At 47.2% G+C, this 14,529-nt stretch overlaps 1 protein-coding gene across 1 annotated transcript; it reads left to right on the forward strand.

Moving 5' to 3' along the window:
- Positions 1-11,672: 11,672 nt before the first annotated feature.
- LOC136458449 (uncharacterized) lies at positions 11,673-14,096 on the forward strand. Its single transcript, XM_066458388.1, has 3 exons — positions 11,673-11,843; positions 11,973-12,458; positions 13,056-14,096. Exons 1-3 carry the CDS (start codon positions 11,673-11,675, stop codon positions 14,094-14,096), a joined length of 1,698 nt encoding a protein of 565 aa, XP_066314485.1.
- Positions 14,097-14,529: the final 433 nt, after the last annotated feature.

Genomic DNA, 14,529 nt, shown 5'->3' on the forward strand with positions numbered 1-14,529 from the left:
AAGAAGAAGAGTATAGCATTCAAGGCTAGCTCATCATCATCCAAGAACAAGGGCAAGTCCAAGAAAGAATCAAGTGACGATGATGATCTTAGTGATATTGATGATGAAGCCATGGCCCTATTTGTGCGCAAGATGGGCAAATTCATGAAGAAGAAGGGCTATGGTGCAAGAAAGAGAAGAGATCACACCAAGAGCAAAGAATATGTGAGAAGATGCTACAATTGCAAGAGCCCCGATCATGTTGTAGCAAATTGTCCCTACAATAGTGATAATGATGAAGATGAGAAGAAGAAGCACAAGAAAGATAAGAATGAAAAGAAGGAGAAGAGAATGACCTTCCAAAAGAAGAAGAAGGGTGGAGGTTATGTGGTCACATGGGATAGCGATGGCTCTTCGGATGGTGATAGCTCTAGTGACGATGACAAGAAATCTATCAAGAGAGCACTAGCAAGCATCGCCATCAACAAGAAGCTCTCCATCTTTGACACTCCATCGACATGTCTCATGGCAAAGCCTACCAAGGTAAAATATGATAAGAGTGATGATGATGAATGTGAAAGTGACTCTTGTAGGAATGATAATGATGATGATGATGATGATGATGATGATGAGGAGTACTCTAAGGAGGAGCTCTTGGACATGTGTGAGCAAGTGCACGCTTGCAATAAGATAAAGAGAAAAGAGTGCAAAGAATTGCGCAAGAAAGTAAAATTTCTTGAGCAATCCTTTGATGAGCTCAATGCCACTCATGAGGGGCTAATGGATGCCCATGAGAAGCTTGGCAAAGCTCACTCTAAGCTTGAAAAGGCTCACTCCTCTCTCATTGAGCAAGTCAAGAAGGAGGAAGCCAAGAAGGAGAAAGTGATTGTAACATGTGATATGGGACTAACATGTGATCTTATTGATGAATCTTTTCATGAATCCATTATTGTTGCTCCTACTAACACTTCTTGTAGCACAATCATTACTACTCCACCTATGAATGATACATCACTAATGGTGGAAAATGAGAACCTCAAGAAGGAGGTGAATGAGCTCACTCATGCCTTAGGCAATGCCTATGGTGGAGAAGCCCACTTGCTAAAGTGCTTGGGTAGCCAAAGATTTTCTCTCAACAAAGAGGGATTAGGCTATAACCCCAAGAAAGGCAAGGCGGCTTTTGTCACTCCCAAAGCTAGCTTTGTGAAGGGCAATGGTCGGTTTGCAATAGATGCAAGCAAGTTGGGCATATAGAGCAAAATTGGAAGACTAACAAGAACAAGCTACCTAATGTATCCTCAATCAAATTTGATTCTTGTTACATGCTTTATAAGGATGCCAATGGTGTGAAGGCTAAGTTCATTGGTACACCAATTGTGGGCCCAAAGAAGAAGGCCATTTAGGTACCAAAGACCTTGGTAACTAAACTACAAGGACCCAAGCAAGTTTGGGTACCTAAAAAGAATTGATTTTCTTTTGTAGGTCAATTATAAAGCCGGAGGAAGGCATTGCGTGCTTGATAGTGGGTGCACATAACACATGACTGGTGATTCAAGAATGTTCAATTCAATCAATGAAAACAAGAGCAATGGGATTGATAGTATCACATTTGGTGACAATGGCAAAGGCAAGGTCAAAGGGCTTGGTAAGATTGCAATATCCAATGATTTGAGCATTTCCAATGTGCTACTAGTAGAGAGCTTAAACTTCAACCTATTGTCGGTAGCTCAATTGTGTGATCTTGGTTTCAAGTGCATATTTGGTGTGGATGATGTAGAGATCATAAGTGTAGATGGCTCTAACTTGATATTCAAAGGATTTAGATATAAGAATCTATACTTAGTTGATTTCAATGCTAGATAAGCTAAATTGTCAACATGTTTGATCACTAAGTCTGGCATGGGTTGGTTATGGCATAGAAGGCTTGGTCATATTGGAATGAAACAATTGAACAAGTTGATTAAGCATGACTTAGTTAGAGGCTTGAAAGATGTCACATTTGAGAAGGACAAACTATGTAGTACATGTCAAGCCAGAAAGCAAGTTGGTAATACACATCCTAAGAAGAGCATGATGAGCACATCTAAGGCATTTGAGTTGATGCATATGGACTTGTTTGGACCAACTACATACACTAGCATTGGTGGAAACAAATATGGATTTGTGATTGTGGATGATTTCACTAGATACACATGGGTATTCTTTCTTGTTGACAAGAGTGATGTGTTTGCAACTTTCAAATCATTTGTCAAAGGCATTCACAATGAGTTTGAAACAACAATCAAGAAAGTTAGAAGTGACAATGGAAGTGAGTTCAAGAACACTAGAATTGATGAGTTATATGATGAATTTGGTATTAGACATCAATTCTCGGCCAAGTATACTCCTCAATCAAATGGGCTAGTTGAAAGAAAGAATAGAATCTTGATTGATATGGCAAGATCAATGTTGAGTGAGTACAATGTGAGTCATTCATTTTGGGCCAAAGCAATCAACATGGCTTGATATTATAGCAACCGACTCTATTGTCACCCCATGATGGAAAAGACACCTTATGAGCTATTAAATGGAAGAAAACCCAACATAGCATACTTCTGGGTTTTTGGTTGTAAATGCTATATATTGAAGAAAGGCACTAGATTAAGCAAGTTTGAAAAGAAATGTGATGAAGGTTTCTTGCTTGGTTACTCCACTACTAGCAAAGCTTATAGCGTTTGGAATTTGGCTAGTGGTACTCTTGAGGAGGTTCATGATGTGGAGTTTGATGAAACAAATGGTTCCCAAGAGGAAGATGAGAATCTAGATGATGTAAGAGGCACTCAATTGGTCAATGCAATGAAGAACATGGACATTGGTGATATAAGGCCTAGAGAGGTGATTGATGTTGAAGATGATAAGAACCAAGTGCTCTCTAACTCAAATGTGCAAGCTAGTGGTTCTCATGATCAAATCCAAGCAAGCACTAGTAATGGCAATGTGCAAGATCAACAAATGGCTAGTTCATCATCTCAACCAAGTGATCAATCAAATGCTAGCAATCAAGTGCAAGTGCTTCAACCAACCAATGTTGCAAGAGATCATCCATTAGACACTATCATTGGTGATATTTCAAGAGGTGTGCAAACAAGATCAAGATTGGCCTCATTTTGTGAGCATTTCTCATTTGTGTCATCCATTGAACCTAAGAAGATAGATGAGGCTTTGAGGGATGTTGATTGGATCAATGCTATGCATGAAGAGCTAAACAACTTCACAAGAAACCAAGTATGGGATTTAGTTGAGAGGCCTAAGGATCATAATGTGATTGGAACTAAGTGGGTCTTTCGGAACAAGCAAGATCAAGATGGGATAGTAATAAGGAACAAAGCAAGATTAGTGGCTCAAGGTTACACTCAAGTTGAAGGTCTTGACTTTGGAGAAACATATGCCCCGGTTGCAAGATTGGAAGCAATTAGGATCTTGCTAGCTTATGCTTGTGCCCACAACATCAAGTTGTACCAAATGGATGTGAAAAGTGCATTTCTAAATGGGTACATCAATGAGCTTGTGTATGTTGAGCAACCTCCCAGTTTTGAGGATGAAAAGAAACCCAACCATGTGTACAAGTTGAGAAAGGCTTTGTATGGATTGAAGCAAGCACCTAGAGCATGGTATGAGAGATTGAGGGACTTTCTACTCTCTAAGGGATTCAAGATGGGAAAGGTTGACACCACTCTCTTCATCAAGAAGCTTAGAAAGGACTTGTTTGTAATGCAAATCTATGTTGATGATATCATCTTTGGATCAACAAATCAAGAATTTTGTGAGGAGTTTGGCAAGATGATGGCAAGTGAGTTTGAGATGTCAATGATTGGAGAGCTTAGTTACTTCCTTGGTCTTCAAATCAAGCAAATTAAGAATGGCACATTTGTGAGTCAAGGAAAGTATATCAAGGACATGCTCAAGAAGTTTAGAATGGATGATGCTAAAGCTATTAGTACACCAATGGGGACAAGTGGAAGCTTGGATAGTGATGCAAGTGGCAATATGGTGGATCAAAAGATGTATCGGTCTATGATTGGAAGCCTACTCTATGTGACCGCATCAAGGCCGGATGTGATGTTTAGTGTATGCATGTGTGCTAGATTTCAAGCCTCACCAAGAGAAAGTCATTTGAAGGCAACTAAGAGAATATTGAGGTATTTGAAGCATACACAACATGTTGGATTATGGTCTCCCAAAGGAGCAAGGTTTGAGTTAATTGGATATTTGGATTCCGATTATACGGGATGCAAAGTTGAGAGAAAGAGCACATCGGGCCCATGTCAATTATTGGGAAGATCACTTGTATCTTGGTCATCAAAGAAGCAAAATAGTGTAGCACTTTCAACCGCCGAAGCGGAGTATATTTCGGGTGGTAGTTGTTGTGCTCAATTACTTTGGATGAAGGCTACCTTGAGTGACTTTGGAATCAAGTTCAAGCAAGTGTCATTGTTATGTGACAATGAAAGTGCCATAAAGCTCACCAACAACCCGGTTCAACACTCAAGGACAAAGCATATAGATGTTCGTCATCACTTCATAAGATATCACCAACAAAAAGGGGACATTTGCATAGAGAGTGTGGGCACCGAAGATCAACTTGTCGACATATTCACCAAGCCACTTGATGAGAAGAGGTTTTGCAAGCTAAGGAATGAATTGAACATACTTGACTTCTCCAATATGTGTTGATGCACCCCCACTATATGACATGCCTCTCCTTCGAGCCAAGCAAGGTAAAGTTGATTGACATGTCATTCATCCATTGCTAAGGACTTGTTTAGTGCATCTAGTCATTCCTATCATGTCCTAGGCTCATTCATGAAAATCAAATGAATTTGATGCTTGTATGGTACCACTATTGCTTGTATGTTTGAAATGATCTAGTGGTAGTATATGACATGTTTGTGGGCTTGTAAACCTAGTGTTTGATTTAGAAAATGAGCTATAAGTGTTTAACTCAATATGGTATAAGATAACCCTTACTTGGAGGTGTGAAGAAGCTTGTCCTTGGATCAAACTAAGTTAAATATCTTTTGCAAGTAATCTAGATTGAACCAAATTGGGAAAATGATCCTCATTTCACATGATTTCACCCCAACCTATCTATAATTTGAGCTCACCTTTTGTGCTAATTGTTGACAAAGGGGGAGAGAAACAAAGATATGAGTGATAGGGGAGTATTTGACATAGGGGGAGAGATATGATAAAGGAAATGGATCAATTAAAGGGAGTATTTGACATAGGGGGAGAGATATGATAAAGGAAATGGATCAATTAAAATTTTGAGCACACAAGTAGGGGGAGCAAGCTCTTGAAGTTGTATGGTGCATTTGAATGTGCATTTCACATATTTGCTTGCATGGCACAAGTCTTTAATTTCAATATCCATGCTTGTGTGGTGTATGCTAGTTGTAGGTTTGAATGTTGAAATGAAAAACTAGCATGCATAGGCTAAAGTAACTAGACCTATGTTCATCCTATGGAAACTAGACCCTTACTTGTAATATTGATCTCATGAGGTATTCTAGTTTTTGTGTATGTCTAGTTACTAATGGTGCTAAGGATGGTATATTGGTGCACTCCGATTGGTATCACGCTTCAAAGGTCCATCTCTTATACCTTAGCATCATTTGGTAGAAAATTATCTCCTATATTTTCTATCTAATTATATGTGCAAAGCTTCAATCCAAACTCTTAGCACATATGTAGGGGGAGCAATTGCTATCATATGGAGTTCATGAAACTTGTCCATATCCTTTACACATGGTAAATATGCTTGGGCAAGCAACATGGATTCAAATGAACTTTAATTCATATCTTTGTATAAGGGTTGTCATCAATTACTAAAAAGAGGGAGATTGAAAGCTCTAGTTTGGTTTTGGTTAATTGATGAAACCCTAAGTGCTAACCTAGTTTATCAAGATGATCATGAGATAGGTAGCACTACTCCAAGTGATGAAGCAATGACGAAGATCATGACATTGGTGATGATCAAATGCTTGAACTTGGAAAAGAAGAAAGAGAAAAACAAAAGGCTCAAGGCAAAGGTATAAAATGTAGGAGCCATTTTGTTTTAGTGATCAAGACACTTAGTGAGTGTGATCACATTTAGGATAGATAGCCGTACTATTAAGAGGAGTGAAACTCGTATCGAAATGCGGTTATCAAAGTGCCACTAGATGCTCTAATTTATTGCATATGCATTTAGGATCTAGTGGAGTGCTAACACCCTTGAAAATATTTGTGAAAATATGCTAACACATGTGCATAAGGTGATACACTTGGTGGTTGGCACACATGAGCAAGGGTGAAGAAGTTTGAAGTGAAATGGAGTTGATCGCAAAGATGCTGGCATCGGTCAACTGACCGGACGCTGGATCACCCAGCGATCGGACGCTGAAGGGCTGCGTCCGGTTGAATTGTCGGATGGCACAGTGACTAGGGTTAAGCACCGGACGCTGGGCTGTGTCCGGTCAAGCATGACCGGACGCGTCCGGTCGGCAAAAGATGGTTTTGGGAGCTTACTGGAAACGACCGAACACTGGGGTCTGAGCGTCTGGTCACTTGTGCCGGAGCGTCTGGTCAGTTAATAGCCGTTGAGATCTGGCGGCTCAGGTTTAACTCAGGATGACACATGGCTTACATCGGGCGACCAGACGCTGGATCCAGCATCCGGTCAACAGGACCGGAGCGTCTGGTCACCTCGATCAGTACCCAGTGAAGGGGTACAACGGTTCTATTTCATGGGGGCTTCTATTTAAGCCCCATGGCCGGCTCAAGCTCATGGGCTTGCACATTTTCATTAATATAGCAACCTTGTGAGCTTAGCAAAAGCACTCCCACTCATCTCCATCATTGATCCATCATCTTTGTGAGATTGGGAGAGAATGCAAGTGCATTGCTTGAGTGATTGCATCTAGAGACACTTGGTATTCGTGTTGCGCTGCAGATTTTGCTTGTTTCTCTTGGTGGTTGCCACCACCTAGACGGTTGGAGCAGCGGTGGGGGATTAGCATGAGTTGGTGATTGTTCGTGGCCATCTCCAGTAATTGTAAGTGGAGTTGTACCTTCCCCGACGGAGTGCCGAAAGGTAACTCTAGTAAATTGCTCGTGTCATTGAGTTACCTCACTTATGGGTCGGTTCTTGCAGTGTCCTATCGTGTGGATGAGGTTTGTGAAACACCTCTTAGCCGCCAAACCATCAAGTGTTGGTCGATACAACGGGGACGTAGCATGTTGGCAAACACGTGAACCTCGGGAGAAAATCGATTGTCTCTTGTCTTGGGCATTCTTCCGGTGATTGGCTATATATTCATCTTGTGATTGGTTCATTCCCTACACGGCGGTATAATCACCCTACTCACTTATTTACATTCTTGCAAACTAGTTGATACAGGCTCTTTAGTGTAATTAGAATTGAGAGCTTGCTTTATTATTAACATTTATCTAGTTGAGCTCTTTAGAGTAGCAAGTTTGTGTGCCTAAGTAATCATTGCAACTAGAATTGTTGGTTAGGTGGCTTGCAACCCTTGTAGAGCTAGAGCAAGTTTGCATTACGCTACTTGTCATACTAATTAAATTGCTCTAGTTGATTTGTAGATTTTTAAATAGGCTATTCACCCCCCCTCTAGCCATATTAGGACCTTTCAAACGGGAAGCCCATCAACACGCCGACAAGGCTAAGGCAAGCACAAGACTGTGGTCGCCAAGGTCAGGGAAGATATCGTGGAGCTTGGATGACTCCACTCGGCACTCGACCTTGCCCGTCAAGAGAGCGCCGATGCTCGACGCGCGCTAAAAAATGAGCAGAAGTTGAAGGAAGAAGCTGAGGGCCTGGCTGATGCCTTGCCCAAGGATGTTGGCGTGCTCCAGAGGGAGAAGATGGTCCTCGAGGAGCAAGTGAAAGGTGAGGCTCTGGTTACCTTTTTGCTTGACATTTGCAGTCAGTTTTCTGTCGCTCTTTGATGTTCGGCTTGGGCAGTCCTACAGAGGCAGCTCTCCGAGGTGCAGGGTCAACTCTAGTCGGAGAGCAACGACCATGACACCTTGAACGCTGCCATCGGGTTGGTCTTCAACGACCTCGGGGTCGCCCCGGCCATGGAGACGAGCCCGCTCGTAGTCCGGGTTACCCTGATCTCGGATCAGGCGCGCACACTCGCAAGGGAGGCCCTGTACACTAGCGTCCATCGTGCGTTCACCATCGCCCGCTCCCACTACATTAACATTGACCTGCCGGTGATCAGTGAGGGCTTCATGCCTGGCTACACTAACGCCGAGCTAGATGAAATTGAGAAGGAAGTGGCTCCCCCAGTGCAGGACCTAGTGGAGAAGGTCGGAGAAGAAAGCCTGCCCAAGGGTGTTTAGTTAGATAGCTGAGTCTGGTGTCGGTCTTTTTGTAAAGACTTTATTATGGCCGGAAATGTTGTTTGGCCTTTCTATATATATATATATATATATATATATATATATATATATATATATATATATATATATATATATATATATATATATATATATATATATATATAAAGTTTGTTGTGATCCGACCCTTGTTTTATGTTATGGCATTAGAAACTTAAGTTGCGAGCGACTAAGTAGTGATCACGCTGGTGAGCAAGCGATGCCGTAGCTGTTGGGGCATAGGCTTTTTGCATTCCGACCAGTTTTACTTGTCGTTAGTTTTCGGCAACTCTTATTTCTAGGTCTTGTCATAAAAAAGAAGAGTCGGATGGGAAAATGTTTCTAAGTGAATGTACTCCTATCAGCCCCCGAGTAAAACCCGACCCCAGGTAGTTGCTGGGGTTGGGTGTTACTGAAGACCAATCAGATCAGAAGCAAACCCGATAGGAGGTTACATTTTTCGGTTTTTGCAGAAACATTACTTAGTTTGATAAGCATATTGGAAACTTTGGAACGGGAAGACTAAGGGTAAAAGCGATGTAGCTGCTCGATGTTCTAGGCATTGACGAAGACCTCGCTGTTGATGGTCTTGAGCTTGTAGGCGCTTGGGCGAAGCATCTCCATGACGACGTACAGTCCCCCCTACGGCGGGGAGAACTTGTGGCAGTCCTTGTTGCTCTGGACGAGGCGGAGCACTAGGTCCCCGATGTTTCAAGGCCCGTCCCCGCACTCGACGGCTGTGGTTCCAGCACAACGCTTGCTGGTACATGGCCGAGCGAAGGAGGACGACATCACGCGCTTCATCTAGCTAGGCTCCTTCCTATGCTCCCCCTTGTTGGAGCTTCTAGACAAGAACCGCTTCAAAAGGACGCAGTCTTTGTATATGTGGTTGACATAAAAAGCATGGTTCGGGCATGGCCCTTCGAGCAGCTTCTCAAAGTGGTCTAGGGTACCCTCCGCGGGCTTCCGCCCCCCTTTGCGGTCGGCGTTGGCCATGAGCGAGCCCCTGTGCCATCGCTTGTTCTTCCTTTTGTTGGGGCGGTTGGAGGCGCCTTCGTCGGTGTCCTCGTCCTGCTTTGCCTTGCCCTTGAGGGTGTGTCGGCCGAAGGCCTAAGGTCCCGTCAAGTCAGGGCTCGTGCTTCGGTCTTCACTGCTGTCATAGTGTCCGCCATGACGTGGATGGTAGCCGCGACTAGGCCCCTCCTTCGCATCACAACAGGCATGGCTGCAGGCATCGAGGGTGTCGTGGGCGTCACGGTGGAGGCCGAGACGCTCATGCACCGAAACCGTGGTGCACGCCCCATCGCCTTGTTAGGCCTAATAGACTGGTTCGTCCTCGTCGGGTTGTTCTGTGGGCACCTCGCGTTTGCGAGCATCGAGGGTGTCACGCACGTCGTGGTGGGGCCCGACACGCTCGTGCACCGAAACTATGGTGCACGACCTTCCGTAGTTGAAGCTGAGGAGCTGGTTGCTCCCGGGGGCGCGGACCTCCGATGTAGGTAGCTACAGCTCCTCGGGTGCCTTGGCGATCGCGTCGAGGCCGATGAAGAGGAGGTATGGTGCCGCAGCGGGAGGCCACACCAACTCTCCCTCCGTCGTGATGATAAAGTCCAGGTTCCCCAAGCGCACGCTCGCGCCCGGGACCTAGCTGACGTTGTGATTATCCATCCGAGGCCTGGTGTTGATGTCGAGACGCGCAAAAGGCCCCTACCTAGCGCGCCAACTGTCGGTGTTTCGAACAGCCGACTAGTAAATTTGTATATTACGCGTCTGACCCGGATGGTGTGCTAAGAGGATACAAAGATTATACTGGTTCGGGCCGAATATCCCTTCGTCTAGTTTTGGGCTGCTTGTGTTACCAGCACTGAGTTTGTAGTAGAGGGTTACAAACAGGGGAGAGAGGGAGGATCTCCCAAGTCTCTGTGGTTCGATTGCTCGATGCTTCTACTACTCAATCTATCGGTCGATCGATCTCCCTCCCTGCACGGTGCCCTGCCTTCCCTTTTATAGACCAAGGGGAGAGAACAGGATACTAGAGACCGAGAGAAGGGAAGAGGAAAACAAGTAAGATAAATAAGGCACCCGGGGGTGCACCATCCTCCTCTTCACGTGGGTCCCGCTGACCCTGTAGATTGTGGTGGCAGCGACGTCGCACCGGGGTCCTGTTGGCCGCTACAGCGTACGTGCGGGCATCATGCGTTGTTCTTGTCTTCCATCCCATCTGAGTGGACGGAATGGTCAAAGGGTCCCCTGACAGAGGCCATATGGGGGGCTAGCGGTACAGTGCCAGTCAACTGACGCCGGTTGACTGACGTTGGACGGTGGTCAGGCAGTGAGTTGGCCGCACAGTGCTGGCCTGTTGACGCGGTGGGCGACGTGAGTCTCCTAGCATGGCCTGATGCGACCGCCAGTCGCATCAGGACGCGCCCGAGACATGCTCCCGGGCGTGTCCCTCCACGCCGTAGTGGTTGAAGCGGTTCAGGTCCCACCCTGGGGCCACTGTTTTTGTCCGGTAGCAAATCCGACCCCAGGGAATGGGCGAGGCGAAAATCTTGCCCTGAGGGCCGGGCGAGACGGAATCCGACTCTCGGGGGTCGGACGAGGCAGAGCCCTCCCAGTGGGACCGGATAAGTCGGAGCCCGCGCCCTGGGATCAGAGGAGTCGGAGCCCACGCCTTGGGGTCGGACAAGGCGGAAACCTCGTCCTCAGAGTTGGACAAGGCGTGGCCCGGCCCCTTGGGGTCGGACGAGGCCTCAGTTGCGTCCTTAACCATCGGACGAGCCAACGTGATGCTCATTAATCCTTTGGCTCAGGTATCCGGGTATAAATATCCAACAGATTCATATTAATATTTAGTTTATGCAGGCTTGGAGAGATCTATTTGTCCTGACTATCTAGGGTCATATAAGTATAGACGGAAGAAACTCTCGACTACCGACAGTTAGGGAAGGCCGGAGGCGGACGAAAAAATGGATGGACGAAAAAAATAGCTAGAAATTTTACCTCTTTATTATTAGGTATATATTATTATTAGGTATAAACTAACAAATATGCCCAGAATTATAATTCGTTATGTTGCCGGCGGCACGAGCATGGTTTTACGGCAGAGCCGCACGCGAGACACTACGGCCACAGCGAGGTGGCTCGAACCAGTGGTCACACGGCAGCACGTGCGCATGGTGTCACTGACCATGGCCAGGCAACCTAGGCCGATAGTGTGATGGCCACAGTGCGGAACTGTGCCTGCACTGCACCGCGGAACAACGCTCATGCGGGAGTGGTCATGGCAACACGCACGAAGTGTCTTCAGGCAGCCTGGGCCGGAACCATGTGGTAGCTCGCGTGGCCTGGATAAACGCTTTGTTGGTTCTCAGATGCATGGAGGCGACCCAGTGCACAAGCATGCTAGCGACGTCTGCTCTGGAGACGGTGCCCCTGACGTGACTTGGCTTCCCGTAGCCTTTAATCCATCGGACGCCTGGGAGACTGACGGGTACTTACCGACGACGCGCTGCCTCGACTACAAGAGATTGTTTGTCTACCGGCCATTCCGCATGTCATGCTTTTAGTTGTCCTCCTCCGTCCTTTGCTTGGTCTCCTACCAGTTTGCGCTGTGCCAGTGTGCAAAGTGCGTCGTCGTCGAACGCCACATCCACCTGGAGGGACACCTCGGCAACCCTGTCGAGACATGGGGTAGACACGACGTAGTCGCCCAAGATGAGCCCAGTGTCATGGCGGAGCTACTCCGATGGCCTCGACATGACACCCTGCTGCCGGCGTCGTCCGTCATCAAAGTGAACCAGGTCGAGTGCCCTAGAGACTCCCATGACGACCTCGATTTGGCGACCGACGTCCGACTCCTACACGATGATGTCGCCTGGACGAAAGGTGCTCCTGTCGACAATGCGGAGACCGCCGCCGGCTACGAGCACAGTGCCATTGGCGCGGCACACACCATGCTTGTTATCTGGCATGCACACCACGACGCCGCGTCGTTGGCCGTGGTGGTGCTTGTGCCCCCTGCCTTTTCTCTTCAACGTCGTGAGGTCGTACCAGTACACCACGCCGCCGCTCATTGCATCTGAGCCTGAAGGAAAATTAATGCGCCTGATGAGCTTCAATCAATAAATCAAACTGACAAAATAACAATAATGGGTACGGCGTGATATATCTATATATTATCATACATATATGTTGTCTCGGTCTATAAACACCGTATATCTCTGTCGTTCTACCGGAGTTCGAATCCGAACGTGTTACTACTACATAATATTTGCACAAAAATATTTAGAAAGAAGGTTCCTGTAAAATTGACTTCTATAAGCTTGAAGAAAAAAAGAGATAGAAGTTGGAGTTTGTTTAGGATTGAGAATATAAAATAAGAAACACATGGATGTGATATTTTGCCTTTCTTTTGACAGATAACTAAATAAAGAACGCGGAGCAAAATAAAGTACGTAGAGCATCTCCAAGAGTTTCCTAAACCTCCTCCTAATCCTAAGTTTTTAGAAAGATTCAAAAAAAATCCATCTCTAACAACTCCTAATACAATCTTCTAATATTTTAGGAGTTAGAAAAAATCCCCCTTATCCGCATAACTTTACGCGCCGCAGCCTCGCGCGTATCCTTCGACTCCCTGCCGTCGCGCTCAGGTCCTCCACGCTGGGTCGCTCAGCCTCGACCGGGACGAGGAGGAGATGATGAAGTGGCGCGACGACGACGGAGTTGTCGGAGCGGCGAAGACGCCGCCGCTGCCGCTGAAGCCGCAGCTGATGCGGCGGCAGAAACAGGTGCCAGTGTCGCCGGCCAAGACGCAGGTCCGCGAGCCCGAGGTGATCAACGTGTGGGAGCTCATGGACGGCCTCGATGACAAGGATGAGGAGGGCGACGCCGACGGCGAGGAGCGGCTGGAGAAGTCGGCCCCAGGATCACCCGAGTTCGATCCGGACGTCATCACCGCGTTCCGGAAGGCGCTGGATGAGATACCCCCGCCGCCGGACGACCCTGGCATCGAGGAGTGTATCAAGAAGCCTGACGGCCTGGGCGGTGGCGGGGGCGGCGACGAGGTGGGCGTCAAGAAGCGCGAGATACAGAGGTTCCCGGGCATCGTGCGCGCGCGGGTCAGCGCGTTCCAGCAGAGGATTGACGTGAAGCTCGCCAAGCTGGCGCCGCTGCAGCCGCAGCCGCCGGCTCTACCGCCCCCGCCGGACAGCGCCCGGAAGGTGGTGCTGTACCTAACCAGCCTCCACGGCATCCGCAAGACGTACGAGGACTGCTGGTCCACCAAGTCCATTCTCCAGAGCTACGGCATGCGCGTCGACGAGCGCGACCTGTCGATGCACTCGGGGTTCAAGGACGAGCTCCACGCCGCGCTGGGCTCCACCGCGGGCAGCAGGACCCCGCAGGTGTTCGCGGCCGGCAGGCACCTGGGCGGCGCCGAGGAGGTCCGCCGGATGCACGAGGCCGGCGAGCTGTCGAAGGCGCTCGAGGCCTGCGAGATGGCGCCCCCGCCGAGCTCCGGCGGCAAGGGCATTGCCCTGGAGGCGTGCTCCAGCTACGGCGGCGTGCGGTTCGTGCCCTGCGAGGAATGCTCCGGCAGCTGCAAGGTGTTCCTCGAGGAGGTGGGCACCTTCAGGCAGTGCCCCAAGTGCAACGAGAACGGGCTAGTGCGGTGTCCCCTCTGCTCCTTGTGAAAAATCTCAGAGCTGCTATGGGCGAAGAGGAGACACGCTCGTCATCGGTGTCGGGGTCCAGCGGAGATGCCGACGGCGTTGACGGCGACAAGCCGGTCGTGTCGGAGTCAGAGCACCCTGTAGTTTTCCGTGATGGAAAAGAAAAAAGCCGCAACATAATTCATGTGGGTCCTAAATTTAATTTTTTAGATGCCATTTATTAGAAACTCTTAGAGACGATCTTCTTTTTTCCTCCCCAAATCTTTTTAGAAGTTGTCAAACTATAAGTTTTTAGGAGAAAAAAGTAGGAAACTCTTGGAGATGCTCTAACTCTTATCCTTTTCTATTTGATTATTAAGAGTTCTATTTAGAGTACTCAAGATCAAGGAATCTATTTAGATTAGGATTCCTACTCTTAATTAGACACGAGCTATTTTAACTCGTATGAGCATGT

The sequence above is a fragment of the Miscanthus floridulus genome, chromosome 1 (assembly GCF_019320115.1).
Source record: "Miscanthus floridulus cultivar M001 chromosome 1, ASM1932011v1, whole genome shotgun sequence".
In the NCBI taxonomy this organism is placed as follows: Eukaryota; Viridiplantae; Streptophyta; class Magnoliopsida; order Poales; family Poaceae; genus Miscanthus; species Miscanthus floridulus.